Source organism: Malurus melanocephalus, unplaced genomic scaffold (assembly GCF_030028575.1).
Source record: "Malurus melanocephalus ecotype Western Australia unplaced genomic scaffold, MMel_1.1 scaffold_15, whole genome shotgun sequence".
Classification (NCBI taxonomy): domain Eukaryota; kingdom Metazoa; phylum Chordata; class Aves; order Passeriformes; family Maluridae; genus Malurus; species Malurus melanocephalus.
Genome location: NW_026623247.1, coordinates 4757962 through 4773662, shown reverse-complemented (window position 1 = coordinate 4773662; position 15701 = coordinate 4757962). Strand labels below are relative to the sequence as shown.

General features: G+C 45.3%; 1 protein-coding gene across 1 annotated transcript in view; it reads right to left on the bottom strand.

Moving 5' to 3' along the window:
• The window catches only part of PSD3 (pleckstrin and Sec7 domain containing 3), a 112010-nt gene that overhangs the window by 69422 nt on the left and 26887 nt on the right, over positions 1-15701 (bottom strand). The window contains exons 4-6 of the mRNA XM_057385247.1: positions 14704-15084; positions 1585-1794; positions 1399-1479 (exon numbers count right to left, since the gene is read on the bottom strand). Of these exons, the coding sequence (XP_057241230.1) occupies positions 1399-1479; positions 1585-1794; positions 14704-15084 (672 nt within the window). The remainder of the gene's footprint in view (positions 1-1398; positions 1480-1584; positions 1795-14703; positions 15085-15701) is intronic.

Genomic DNA, 15701 nt, shown 5'->3' with positions numbered 1-15701 from the left:
AGCCTCCCACAGCTGGGAGGTAGCAGGGTTCTGCTACCAAATGCTCAACAAACCACAGCTTGTCAGCATGCCAGCAACAACAGCACTGTTACTTCTCTGCCAACCGCAAGGCAGCATRCCTCAGTTTCCCCTGGCTTTGGGACAATTCTTTGTCCCCTGCTGATGCTGCATGCTCAGGGCATGTAGCTGGCAATCACTGCAGCTACTCTTGAAACCTCAACACCCCCCTGGCTTGTTTAAGTCCCATATAAGTCTGGGCATATTTTAGTAACTATTAACAGGAGGTCTACAGGGAGCAGACCTCCTAAAGATGTGCCACAAAGCAATTGTGTTAGATTTCACAATTTAAAAGAAGGGTATATTTAGCATCGTGCTTCGGGCATGTTAAAACCTGGAATGAGTGGCAGACCTCCCATTGCCCAGCAGCTCCCACCCTGTAATAAGCTGGTGCTACAGCTTGGCTCCACTCCCCTGCCTCAAGACCAGGCAGTTTATGCTCGTGCAGGCATATCCCATTTCTACTGCCTTCAGCAGACATGGCTGTGGGGCTTCCTTGGGATCTGCTAYGGTCTCATGGCATCAGACCCCAGAAATGCATTTGCAAGGGGACTAGGAAGTGCATGCACACCTCCTACATCTGTATCATTAGAAAAGAAAATATATCCCACTTAGGTAACTTCAGCCAAATGATTCAAACTCATTTGAAACCCCTTGGACACCAGAACACCAGCAACTGTGCTAAGAGGCCGCTGCTACACAAACTCTGGGGTTTTGCCTTTTGAGAAAGAAAGCACTGAAAACATCTATTGTTGAGGCCTGATTCCAGTGTAAAAAGGAAAGAAAATTGAAGGGCTGGGTTTTCAAACACCCACGCTGACAGTTACCAAACCCTCTATAGCATTTTCTGCATGGAAGCTTCTGCTGCTCTGCACATTCCTGGATGCCTCAGGGGGACGCAGAGAGGGGAGCTGCCGAGCCACACCAAACTCTGGTCYTAGTACACTGCAGCAAAGCAGAGCAAGCTCCAAAAGGCATCAGCCAGAAACTCTGTGCAGATCAGCAGTAAGCAACACCATAACTCCCTACAAGCACCTGTCAGACTACAAGTACCCTGTTCTGTGAGTCACTGGAATCTTTTCTCCAGCTCCTCTGTATCAAGGACTACCTCTAAGYAGGTCCACCCAAATATTTCCCTCTCCTAGAACTGCCGCCACTCCAGCAGCACTAGAGTACAGCAGCACACCAAGCCAAACAGAAGAGCAAAGTTCTGTCCCCAAACACATCACAGTCCTCTCTCACCTTCTTAKGTCCCTAAAGGACAACCAGGACAGTCAGGACAACACTGCAAACAGCACTGTTACTTAAACAAGAACATAAAGTCTACAAATGGGATCGTACCTGAGTGAACAGTCCAGCGTCATGCCGGTGAAGTCAAAAAATTTAAGGTATTCTTCAGCCACAAGCTTGCTGAACTCATTGCTAAAAAAAAGCGAAAAAATAAGTAAAAGTTATCATTCAGGAGTGAATCTCTCCAGAACCAGAAAGAACAATAATGTGGCCAAAGCCCCTCATATCAGCACATACTTTTTACCCAAATGCTTTGCCACATCAGAGCGTTTGAATCTGTCCAGATGGTAGAGGCGCTTAGCCAGACGCCTGGCTGCTTCCAAATTGCTGCTGCTGCCGCCATTGCTGAGGTCGTGGCCAAGGGCTCCAGTGGCATCTTTCTCCTGAAGTTCATTGCTCCCCATGGCTGCACTGGAGTCTAACACCACATTCTGCAGTTCAACATTGCTGTAAGAGAAGAATATGGAAAGAAGCAAAACAGGGTAACATTAGAGTTTTCCCTTAGAACAGAAGGCAATTAAATATACGAAGGCAAGATAACACAATGTACCAAAACCTATTTAACTGAAGGAGCAGTGTCAAACAGGAACATTCACTTAGCAGCCAGGGGAAGTTAAGGATGTTTAACATAGCTAGACAAATACCAGCTTTCCAACTGTGCTAGGTATCCACAACTTGGGCTCACTTCAGAGAGAGCTCTTTGTTATTGTCATCCTACAACTGCACCTGAGTGCATTAGTATTTTTTAACCCAGCTGTTTGCTTGGCTTAAAGAGGCCTCTGTAAATGTAGGCAACAAGCCATTTTTCAGGATTAATGCAGTCATTAGGCCAGGGTGATCAGTTACTCCAAGCTGAGTCAGAACAAGTGCCTTCCTCATTCTTCCCCAGTTGTCCTGGAAACAATACAATTCCTTAAATCTAAAATAATAACACCAGAACTCTCAGTGTCTTCTGTGTCACCCATGAGCAGCAGGCATCCCATGGGAGCACAATACTAGAAAAAGCAGGACKCGTAGCAAGGAACCCAATTTGGAGAATGACAAACACAAGCCATCCACGCCAGCCTGGAGAACTCCTTGCTTCCCTACTGCTCCTTCGTGGAGGACATTATGTCCCTCACCAGCTGCTCAAAGTCAAGATGTTCAGTATGGCAATCCCTGGGCACTTCAGATAAATCATGCACTTACAGATTCCTCCCACCTCTACTACAATAGGAATGCTCTGGCTGAGTAGTGTGCCTGCTTTGTTTCTCCCATCAAAGAGGCAAGAGCCCTCCACACCAGAAAGCACACCCCCACATACACACCCCTGCACACAGGCAGGCTTTTAACTTTAGAAAAGCTTTTCTCTGACACTGGTATGAAATACTTTGCAAAACATCAGCTCTGCTTTTGTGTGTGTGTGTGCGCTTGACAGCATTTCTATTTTTATTTCTGTACTTTCATACTATATAGAAATTCTTTCTACTAACAYCCCATTTACACACAGCTAATGAATGGTCAGTAAGGGTCACACACAGGGCAGATATGAGTGGAATGAGTTAAGGATGACTTTAAGCACACAGCACTTTAAACAACATACCATGGCTCCATACACCACTGTAATTTTCAGACTTGACAAGCCATGGTTAAAACACTGATCGCTGTACTCCAGTAACAATTATCTAGCCATTTGCTCAAACGTCACTTATTAACTCCTTAAAGATGAGATTTTCATATAAGGTGAGCTTGAAATAAAAATATTTGGTATTCTGCATGCCACAAATCATCACCTGCTCTCTACCTCTTCTCATCCATGTTAAGARAAAGACTGCTCCTACAGAAAGGAGATTTTCCCATTTTACCTCTGTTTTCGTCTTTTCAGGGCTGCTAGAACATGAGAAATATCACACGTGCCCTCTGTGTTTACAACTTCTTCATCAAGTATCTGGGAAAACAGAAATCTAACCTATTCCTGCAAGAACTGGGGATTTGCATTGGTCTGCACTTATTTCACTACAAATAAGAAGGTGCTATAACAAAAGGGAGTCAGTCTCAGTACTCTAGTAGGAAATTAATTCTAGTAGGAAATTTATGTAAGTGTAATGTATAAATGTAAATACAATTCCAACACTAACATTACTGGTCACCAATTATCCTGGAAAAGAATAAAAGCCCCTCCTGACATCGTTGCTGCGGAAAATGCCTCTTTGGCCCTGTCTAAAACCACTAGCGAATGTCTGAAACTCTCTAAATTTGGCCTATAACAAACTTGGGAAGGAAGTAAATGACAGAGTACCCTGATACACGCCCAGAGCAACACCCCGTCTGTTCATATCAGGCACAACTTATTCCAAATTCCCATCGCTAACAATGAACAAAAGCAAGGGATACCCAGGTGAGCTAATACATGCACCGAGTCTTTCATGTACAAATGCTGCTTCAAAAGCCACACAGAGCCTCACTATAAATCACGGTCCTCTTTCACCACTGCTCTTTATTAAAGGTAGTATTTACAGCCCTGAAAGATGGCCAAAGCTGACAAGAAACATCTGCACCCTGCTGASAACCAGTGCATTACGAGAGTCAACCTTACCACAAACCACCACAAGTTTCGAAAGAAAGGAAGTACCAGCATCTGCCACTTAGTGAAATTAACAGTTCAGCAGCTTCTGTTTTCCCTCTCGGAGCCATGGCTGGGATGTGAAGGAGGAACACCCAGCAAGAAAGAGGGTGTGCTCTTTCCCCTGCTTGCCAAAACTAGTCAACTGGGTTGCGTGAAAACCTTATCTTCCAACTTCCCCTATTAAAAGCTTTGTCCTGACTGAGGGTGCCCGCACATGCATCGAAGAATAAGGGGTGCCTCCTGCTGCTATTCCAATAGCTAATTCTGACAGTTGGTTAACTTMTTACTTAGTACAGAGTGGGGCTGAGTAAGCACTTTTTGTACTTWGTACAAATGTACTAAGTACTTAGTACTTTTTGTACTTACAAAAAGTAAGTACTAAGTGAGTAGTTTTTGTACTTCCTTCTAAAGTACCAAGTACAAAAAGGCTGTCAAATCAATACAGGCTGCCTGTAACATAAGCCTGTTCAGGGGAAATGACAGATTCTTAACATTCAAGTGAGACTTCAGTTTCCAAGTGTCTTAGGAGGCTTGAAGACTCAGTGCTCRTACCACTGAAGGCTTAGGAAACACAGACACCCTGTGCATGGCTACTGTGCAAGCTGCCGGTCAGGGCAGGASTTTTTAGCAGGGTCCAAGGGGTGTTACTCAGGGAAATAGCTGACATCTCTTCTTACTTTCAAGGCTTTCCGGGTGCATTATTTTCCCTCTGTGCCTCAGTTTACCAATCTGCTGAATTCAGTAATACTTGCCTCCCTCTATTAAGTGCTTATGATAAATTCAAATCAGGAGCTAACAGCAACCAAAGCTGCAAATATGTCTCTCTTCTGCAGTTACCGTTTCTACACATAAAGCACAGACAGCAGCAYTACCATGTAAACAGAAAGAGCTTTGTGACACAGAGCAAGGCTACATGCATTTCTCATGCAGCTTTACACTTTATCACACAAAAAATGAGAAACCTTCACTGAAATAAGCAGGCTGAAAAATGTCATAGATTATATTCCCCCAAAACCTGGATTCTAGGCCAAAAGGGATGATATTACTGGTAACTGTCTGTCCAGCAATGGCTGCTGATTTTTATCCAGAGATACTTACATTAATCTCTGCTATCAGAAAACACAGAAAACAGAAGCTACAAAAAAATCTCCAGACCTCTCCAGTCTCAGCACAGGAGCTGCGGCCAGAAACCAGGTCCACAGACCCTGGTATTTCCGTCCCCAGCAACACACTCCTGATGCATGCTTTCTCCTTCTGTCAAAGCATCCCCAGACCCACAGGGAATGAATAGAGGCTGTGTCCATCATATCCTGCAGAAATTACAGGAATTTGATACGCAGCYGCTGTGGTAAATGTAATACTTTCTATCAGCAGTAGTCACCTCTCCAAGCTCACAGATGAAACATCAACAGACTATAAACTCTGCCAGGCTTTCCAGCTTTCCTGTAATACACCGTAATTGCTAGGCAGAGTCTGAAACATTTCATATTGTTTTCTTCGCTTACTCCTCTATCGACCAGTTCTACAGTAATTTAGCTCCCAATATATGCTAAGATATCTCAATCTTGCCATGCTCAGCACTTAGCTTGATCTGTTTGAAAATATTCTAGATTCACTTATTCTCTATCTCCCATCATAAGTACCACAAAAACTGAAACCCGACACAGTAGTGTATGGTTGAAGAACAGTTGCAACTTCCAGAAAAAAGAGAGCAAGGCCAGTAATGGTCAGTAATACAGGCACCTCATATCTCAGTGGTCCACTGTCCCTGGCTGTCAGGCTGCAAAAGGAAACATCAGCCTGAGTATGAGCTTATGATACCTCAAATCTTGGTATGCTCTTCATTTTTAGAAAACAAATAGAGAAAAAAAGTCTCAGCTTCATCCCAAAGAAGAAAACCRTATTAGCATTTTCCTTCATGGAATAAAAGCACAGAGCAACTGGCCCAGCTGCTAACAAGTGATGTTCACAATTGACACTGAGTGGCAGGACATGACAATGCAACCTAAGTGCTATCCTCACCCCAGCCACTTTTACCCAGTCATCCCAACTTGTCATTGCCTGCCACTTTTACCAGTGATGCATAGCATATGCTCCGTGGCACATGGATCCCCTGGATCCTTCCCCAAGGAACACTAATTCATCTGGCATACATGTCTGGAGGCAGAGCACTGGTAGCACTGATTGCAGGAGGGTGCTTGGACAAGACAGGGCTGGAACCTTCACAATCTCTTTGGAAAGAAAGGAAGAAAGAACAGGAAGAAAACCAACTTTTTCTCTCAAATAAATGTGCATGCCTTTAAAATCAGCTTTACTCCAAGACAGGCAGTGTCAGGCATTTGCCAGCAAAATCCATCAGAGCAAAACACAGCAGTGATTAAAAGTAACGAAGGATGGAGAGACATTCTGGCAAGCTGAAGCTGGGGCCAGAACTGATGTTGTTTTCAGAAGGGGTACAGCATCCACTGGGGAGCCACAGTGAAGCCACTAACCGCCCTCTGCAGCGCAGGGCTGGCCCTGTAGTTTTAAACGCTTTCACTCTGAGCCTTCTCCTCCTGTTCTGAAACAGGACAGCAGTCCCTCCATAACCATCAACTCTGTCTATGAAAAGCATCCTTTATTTCTAGCTCAACAACCCCTCAGAAGCATGGCAGGGACATCACAAAAGCAGGAACAGTCAGGTACCTGCCCTGCTCCTCCCCACCACCCACTATGTCCTGCCCTGAGGAAACAAATTCCTGTCTGCAACCGTCCAGTGAATGATACCCTTTCACATTTCAGAGCAGACCAGACATAAGCAGCAGCATAGTCTGAATTCTGTTTTAAGGGACCTGAAAAGTTGTGCTTGAACAGCCCAGCTCTGAAAGGAGTAGCCCAACTGAAGAAAGCGAAGAAATCCCAGCAGCAGCGGGACGTGATGAGTCAGTTCCTGCTACAAATGACCTGACCACACAAAAGGGCAGGGAACGGCTGTGCTGCAGCTTTGCTGCAGCTCCAAACCGGCTTCTTCAGGGCCAGGGGAAAGTGCGCTCAAAGCACTTCAAGCAATGATTTACCCTGCCAGTTACCTGCAGCTCCAGGCCTCTTTCAAGATACAACTGTAGGAAGGTGAGAAAAATAATTAAAARATAAAAATAATGCTCTTTCATAGTAGATGACTCAGTGTGCTATTTTACTCCAAATGGTTTAATCAGCTTTGAAGTCCTACGTATAGATTCTCATCAAAGGCACGCTTTGAAGTAGATCCCTCTTTGAGGATTCACACAGCTGCACACTGCTGCAACTCAATTCAGTGAGTGTCTCACAAGCACAGCATCATCCAGGACATACRAAGCGAGGACGGTTTCCATAAGCCAGAGTAACCACCAAGCATCTATTAAAAAGTACCTTGACCTCGTCAAATCACACAGAGAGAAGCAAAGCTAAAAGTAACAACCTCTGTAATCCCCTATTGGTTATCAATAAAATACATACGCAAAGTCAATTTCAGAGGCTGAAATGCACACTGCTGTTTAAAAATAACCTTGTCCTTCCTGTACTCATTTGTCTTTTTCTTTGATTAAAAGAACCCCTACCGATTGTAAAAAAKGGAGCCAACAGCTAAAGGATTCAGAAAATGCCATTTCTGTAAGGGTTGCATACAGCAAATGCAATCGTCATTACAGGATCACAGCATTAGGACAAGAAGTCCCGCCACATGCAGGGACGGGATTGCAGCCATTCTGAAAGACAGCGTGCACTTTATTACACAGACATGCCGGCCTGTTGCCATCTGAAGTGCAAATGTCTTGCTAAAAATACTTCAGGTTTGATTCCATTTTGACCTCAGGCTCCTTACATCGCTGTGGCAAGGGTTAGTGATTGCAAAGAGGCACTCACTACATTAATTTCATCATGCCTATAAAGTGAAAATCTGACCCTCCCTGGAGAGGGTATCCAAGGGCTCCTCCCTGCAATGGACATTTCTGACATGAAAAAACATATAGATTGGTCTCCTGAATGCATTAGGATTGTCCCACACTCAGGATATGATCCACCTGCCCCCAAACATAAAACAGACCCAAAAAATGTACTGCACGCCACGACCTTGTTCAGAAAACACTCAGCCTCTACTTGTTTCGGAACTCTAGGCTCTCCTGTCAGAGCCCACCAGCTCCAGGTGTTACCAGCCATTCCTGYGCTCAGCATCCACATAACCCTCTTTCCCTACAAGGCTCCTGTGGGGTCCTCCAGGACAGGATGAAAACTTGGAAGCCAGCAGAGTACTTCCCCCTTTGCTTGGGCTTGGTTTAACTGTTGGGAGACTGGCTCAGGAAGCACATATTAACCARGCAGCTGGTCCAGCTGGTATTCCCTGGCATGGAGCAAAACAGATGCATAAAAATACATGTGTTTACACCTTTCAGTTCAGGCTTCCCTGCAGATGTGCAGATTAAGCACTTGAGCACTGGCATAGTATCACAGAGGAGCTAGTATCACACTGAAACCATGCAGCAAAATGAACCACCTGTCCTCAAAAAAAAAWAGTGAATAACAATAAAGATAAACCAGCAAAGAAAAGACCACTAACCAATCCACAGCTCACCCAGCTGTGCTAGAAAGGAGTCTGCATGCTGTGTGCCCTGTTGTGCTCCACCGCGGCTCCAGCATCACATCCGAAGACATACATGCCTCTCTACGCCGTCCTGCCAGCTGCCAGGCTCTGTCTCTCTCTATCCCAACACCCACAGAGGAAGAACAGACTTAGCCAGCAATAATGTGGAGAGGGGCTTGACTAGCAGCCAGTCGTGGCTAATGGATGAGATGGCAGGCTGCACTTCGGGACCAGCTCAGAGCTGGCAGAGACGCCTCGGTTTTGGTGAATCAAGGCTTCCTGACCTAAATGGCTTTGACTTTAATGGAGATGTGCCAACAGATGCCAGCTTAGAAGCTGAGCTGCTGACAGCTCTATACTGAGGCGCTTTGTGTAGCAAACTGATCAGCTGCTCTATTTTTTTTTAATTTTTCTTTTCTGTCTCTGTCAGCTCCTGGATTTTTGTTTTGTTTGTTTTATTTCAGAGGAGGGTGGGAACTGAAGMGGCGAAAAGTCAGCAGCCCTTTTTTTTCCCTAAAACAACAGTTTATTTAGGAACTAGAAGCAGCTTTACGAATTCTCACTAAACTGGYGCTCCAGAGCAAAGGCAAACTCTGTACAGCGTATCTCCAGAGCCTTGATAAAATTATGAAACCTTCCTGGAGGGAATACCAAGGTGAACAGTGTAGCATAACTTTTAGAAGTTACTAAGCTGTGTAATGAGGCAAATCCYCAGCTGTCAAAATGTAAACCATGTCAGAAATTTACCCCTTTGAATTGTGCTGCTTCATCTTTACCTGGACTCAGCACACACTCAGGCCAGCATATTGTGGTTAGCAGTGGCTCTACAACTGAGAGATAAATTAGCCCACRTGTCAGCCAACGGGCTGCTTGCTCACCAATGCAGATGCATTTGATGCATTTGCTCTTCTAGGGCAACAACCAATGCTCTTTCTCTGACTAACCTTCCTTATCCTGGGCATACATTCTGGGCTGGCACAAAATATGAAGTACCATGACTGTCCTTTTTTCTGACTGTCCTACCACTCCTCGGTCCCAGAGTCTGTCATGAGCTGAAGCATGCCAGAARGTGAAAAAACAACTACTGAGGAAAACAAGAATCTTGGCAGATTTCACACTAAATGAAAAATTCAACTGGGTCACTAAGAGGAAAAAAATTCTACTAGTCCTCTGTTGGACAGGTKAATAAAATGAATGTATAAAAGTTACATGTTAGATATGTAAGTACCGCGTCTTGCATCTACATGGAAAAATCAAAGGCAAGTAACTTTGGACAAAAATACCAGTSTGCAAACTGAAAACCAGAATTATAGCTGGCATGCAGGGAAGAGACTTAAAGAACCAGCCTGGAGAAAGAAATCAAAACTGGATTTAATTGTCAACAGAGTTTATTATCTTAAAGAAGAAATAAGCAGAGTGCTGGCTAAGAAACTGCTGGAAGTGACCCATACACAGAAGAAAAATATCCACCATGGGAACTACTATAAAAGGCATCAACAATTAAAAGTAACCTGGCACGCATGGGAATTGCAGGCTACATTTTTGTGAATTTATTCTGAGAATCACCAGATTGCTTTAGGGAGTTTGTTTCCTTCCCCTCTTGAATACATATGTAACTAAATTTGTGTTTGCATCTCTAGGGAAAAAAAAATAACAGGACTTGCAGAATTTGCTGAGCACCAGCAGTTCTTTGAAGATGATAGCAGGTGGCAAATATTTAGCATTTTTGAGGATTAGGAGTTGCAATTCAGATTTTTTTATTTTCTCTCTGGATTTAGGAAAATCTTGGACAAAGACCTGCCAACAGAGACCATACCTCCCAAGACAACGCAGGAAAAGAAACGCCTTAAGTTTTTTGGTTTTGTGGTTTTTTTTAAATTTCTTATTCTGATTCTAGCATACAAGGAATGGAAAGCCTGCTGCATAGCATGCAGTAAAAGAAAAGAGTAAAAGAAGCTCAGTCTGCAAAGTCTGAAAGTGGAAGGATAGAGATCATCATAGAGAGAATTTCATACTTCATATTTAGTCATGTTGATGCTTTGTTTATGGTACATGTAGGAAAGATAACTCCTTTTCSCTCAAGTATATCTTACTACTTTGGAAACCCTTCATCCCATTCTGATTTGGATCATCAATTTGAATCAATTTGTAAATGATTACACATAGTCCAAGCAATGCAAACTCAAGCTCAATGTCTTGGTACCTTGTAAACACTTTTCTTTGCTGCCTCCAGAAGATTAGACTCCTAAGTAAGAAGGCTGAGCCTTGCTCGTCTTAACACAGTGCACTGGCATGGCATGGGAAGGCAGGAGTACAGCACCTGGGGCATGGGGGTGATAGTGGGGACCGCATGCCTCTGCAAGAATAACACAGAGACAAGAGCACCAAACACSGCCCAGATGCAATGTCCTTATTGCCATTGCAAAGCTTCATTACACTGGCAACCTGTGGCCCAGTGTATTTCATGAGGATCCCATGGCACCCTGACACACAGGAAGGCTGTCGTTCAACTCCGAAACCTCACACACTACCCCTCCTCCCCCTGTTCTCCCACCCCCTCCAGTGGAAGTTTAATGCAACTTCAGCTGCAGATTTTTTTTTCCCCTCAGAGGGATAATTACCACAGAATCACAGAATATTCTGAGTTGGAAGGGACCCAAAAGCATCATTGACTCCAACTGTTAAGTAAATGGCCCACACAGGAATCAAACCTGAAACTCCGGCATTATTAGCACCATGCTCTAACCAACTGAGCTAATCTCAAGAGAGCTAAAAGAGAATAAACTCCACCCTCAAGACACTGTGAGTCTCAATGGAAGGCAACCTGCATATCCTTTACCCCCAACCATCCCTCCTCCACTGGCCAGGTACCTAAGCTATGCCAGGAAACGACTGCTTGCAAAAGTAAGCCAGCGTGCCCTGCAGGAAGCCGGAGGGGCAGCAGATATCCCCGTACCCTAAGGAAGCACGGCAGGTTGCCGTCAAAGCAGAGAGGTCCATCATACAGCTCTTGCCAGGACTTACTGCGTTTAACCACGGCCAGCAGCTGACAGAGAGGACAGCGGGGATGAAATCTTCAGACACCAAGGAGCTCATAGGAGCTTGCAGCCTGCAAGCCTCTAATAATTTTTTCCCTTTTTTTTTCCAGTTCTGAAGGCATGTGACCGGCCTTCACATACCAGAGCTGACCCCTCCCAAAGCCAGCAATTTCCTAAGAGCGGAGAAGGATGTTACCCTCCCGCTTATTCATTAAGAGGCCAGGTTTCCTTGCGTTTATGCATCAAAACTTCACTCCCTGTGTGAGTTATGCTCTGGATCCCTCCAGAGGGTGCAAAAGTGGCCGTGATGCTCAGCTACCTGCTATCAGAAGGGGAAATGGCCACGAAGAGACCCGGGTCTCTTTTCCTAACTGGCACAAGGCTTTCAATTTCCAGGTGTAAAGCCACGAGCCCCTTGCTTTCACATCGGCCGTGCCCTTCTGCGCTGGSTCAAGAAGAAATGCATGTGTTTCACATTGCTCCCCCAGTAACTAGTGCTGGTACTTTGAAGCATGCTCCCTTCCCCACACACTTTTTATGCCACGGCACAGGGCACTGCTGAGATTTTGGTTTCGRTTTTTGCTCGCTCGGGTTGGCAGCGCCGTTTCCAGAAAAGAAGGGTCTCATCGCTCCTTACTGTCCCGCGCTGCCACATTGCCCTGCTCTGCTCCCAATTCCCCCACAACCGAAATCCCCCGCCTTACACCCCCGCTTCCCCTTGCACTTGCCAGTATCCACATGCTGAGCCCCACAGCAGCCCCCACCCCTCTGGGAGGGGCTTCTCCCGCCGCTCTCTCCAGGCGGGGGGCGGCGGGAGCGGGTGGAGCCCCGGCCGGGCCAAGCGCTCGRAGCGCTCTGGCGGCACCGCGCCGAGCCGGGCACGGCGGTCAGAGGGCTTGCCTCCCCCCACCCTTCTCCTCCTCCTCCTCTTCCTCCTCCTTCGGGAGGGCTGGACCACTGCGGCGGGTGCCCCCGCTGCTCTGCAGCGCCAAGCAGGCGCTATGCGTGAGGAATTGCAGCCCCAAGTACAACCGCAGGCTCACGGTTCCTTAGGGAACGAGGGTTTCAGCAGCAGGCACAGAGGTGCTTTATACCTATCGCACGGGTAGACTCGGGTAAACTGAAATCTCGGTTTGCTTCGGGCAACACAACCGCGCATTCCAACTCTCTGAGCTGCCACGGCACAGGAGGCGTTTTCTGGTTCACCTGAGCATCACCTGAGCATGACACTCGGCCGTGACCCCTCTGCGACAAACCCCCGATGCCCCAGCACGCATACAACTGCTTCTCACCCACGCACTCTAAATTCGGGATTCCCACTGGCTCCAGCAAAACAGGACTCACGACCTCTCAGTCGCCTGTCAGGCATCAAACAACATACACCTGGTGCAACACAACACGGTAYTGGAATACCGCAGAAGGAAAGGTGGTGTTGGCTGTAAGATTATTGTTGGGAGGATTACTCTGTACGGCATACTAGTGGCTGGCCATACAACTGCAATGACATTCTCTACTGACACCTACTTTAGGTGAGTCCTGTCCCTAGCAAACCCGCTGCCAGCAACACTCCTCTTTTTTTTTTTTTTTTTTTTTTTTTTTTTTTTTTTTTTCCCAATTAGATGAGGAAAAAAAGAAATCTAAAATCTACTACTGGTTTGGCTGCAAATCTAAACTACAATTAATTCCAAGTGAAATCCACATTAAGCAGGCACCTAATGTAACTTATCTAAGCACACCTTATCTTCGTGGTAATTTGTGTCTTGATGAGCCACTGACAGTATCTAGACACTAGATGCTGTAACTACAGGGTAACAAAATCAGGATCTGAATGTGCTGGTTCTTCTCCACTGTCCAGTTTAATATTAGTCTTTGGTTTTGCAATAAGCCAGGACCTGCAAGTCTCTGATCTGACCTCAGTTTCCGACTTCTTACAGGTTATTGCAGATTAGCAGTCACTTACTGCCTATTGGCAGACACCATGCACACATGAGACCTAAACACCTTTTTTATTGTAGGATTAATGGAATAATACTTTTAAACTGCTAAATCCTTCTACCTATTCTTTTAAAAGCAAACTGTACCTTAATCCATAGAATTAGCAGAACTACTTATGTTAAAAAGGACTTCTTTCATTTTAGCACGAAAGAAATAAAACAGAAAAAAGATCTCCTACCCTTACTCCCAGGAAAGTTCTAGCTGGTCTAGTCTCATCTAAGGGGATAGTCTAAGGACTCTTAGATAACACCTTCCCCGTGGAGGATGGAGACCAGAGGCATCTTTGTCACTCACAAGGTCATTCACCCTCTTGCAGGTGAGTTGCACTGTCACCGCTCTGCTTTTAACACAACCTCCCACTTTGTGGCTGCCTTTCACTGTTCCTACTCCCTCTGACAGCACACTATTAGGAAAGTTTGCACATGGAGTGATTTTCTACAATTGCACAGTATTTTCTGACCACTCACCCTAGTTTTTGCTTCTCTTTCTTTTCATTGGTTTTCTTATCTCCCCCTTTACCTAAACAGAAATTATTAACATTTTTGCAAAGCTCACTCCTCTTTCAATAAGTAACTAGTGCACTAGTTAGAAGAAGTGCACTAGAAAGAAGCAGCTAACCCATAAACGTGGTGAGAGCAAAATCTCATCCCAGCCAAAACTCCTACTGGCCTCAAGAGAGCAAAACTATGTCCAGAAACACATCTCTAACATCCAGATCACAAGTTGCATTTGGACAACTGATTTGTGTACACAAAGTGKTCCACTCCTAAAGTTGATGCTTATAAATTCAGGTAGGAACTGGAGCTGCACAAGATTAATTTGTAACCAGTAACTAATTCCTCCTCGGACAGATGCTGGAGATGTCATAATACTAGACAGACTCTTATCAACACATCAACATTGCCTAATAAACCTTCATTATGTAAATTTGCACTTTTCCTATGAATTCCTATGAATGGCAGGTTTGGATGGCTCACTTCTCTCCTGCAGTCACCCTGGAAATTATTCTCTGTAGAAAATTTGTGTTGAAAGAGGCAAAACTACACTCTGTAACAGTACACTCAAATAAACAGAGATTGGGGAAAAATCAGCAGGCACACAGAAAGCTCACCCACTGCTTTTACCTTTCCAGATGAGAGACTTCTGTGACATCTCCTTTGAAGAGTGTTTCACTTGCATCCCTTAAGCCATTGGCAATACCTTCACCACATGCCTTCAGGTCCCTGTTTGGGACATCTGCCTGCCCCAAGGCTGATGTCCTGTCTAAAAACTGTCCACCCTCCTTCATGCGCTGCTGGATCATGGGAGTGAGTGGCATCTCAAAGCTGAAGTAGCTATCAGGCTCCGAGTACAATGTCTCCAGCGATTCCGCACTGTAGTACAAAGATGCATTGTCTAGGATGTTTTCAAATTGTGAGCTGTATAGATCAGTGGAGACATCGGAGTGCCTCTGCCCAAGGAAATCTTCATATCCTCCTGTAGCTGCTTCCCCCTCCTCCGTCATCCTGAAAATTAATCAGAAACAGCTAGTTTCAGCTTGGGGGCAAGGTTTAGATTTCTGGCCAAACCTTATTCCACCTTTGTGAGCAGAAAGGTCCATGCAGCTTTGAGCAGGAGAGGGCACTGCAGATAAAATGCTGGTTTCTCCTTACACCACCTCTCTTTATGACTGGCACCATCTCCCTCTCCAGGGACATAGAAAGAAACAACTTTCTGGGTAAAAGAAGAGGGCTGGGAGACAGCCTAACATTGTCTAACAGATAACATCAGCTGTTTACGTGCAAAGGAAAAAAGCACAACGTGTAAGGTCTATTCTAGCACCAGTGCCATGCCAGAGGCTGCACATGCTGGAGATGTGTATCCAGATGGAGCCTCTGCCCCTGAAGGATAATCTGCTAGCTCTGCAGTCCTAGGACTGCGGTCTCCAGCAAAAAGCTGTAGGAAATCACTTCAAAATGCAAAGGAAGYAAGTGCAATTAAAAATATGGATCCTGGGGAACCAGATTTGAAGGGAGAACACTCAGCCTGCTTGCTGATGCACAGGAAAAGGTATAGCATCCCCCTGCAGAGTTTTCTTCTCTGCTGCACCAAATACTGTGGGGTTCCTCAACATGCCAGAGGC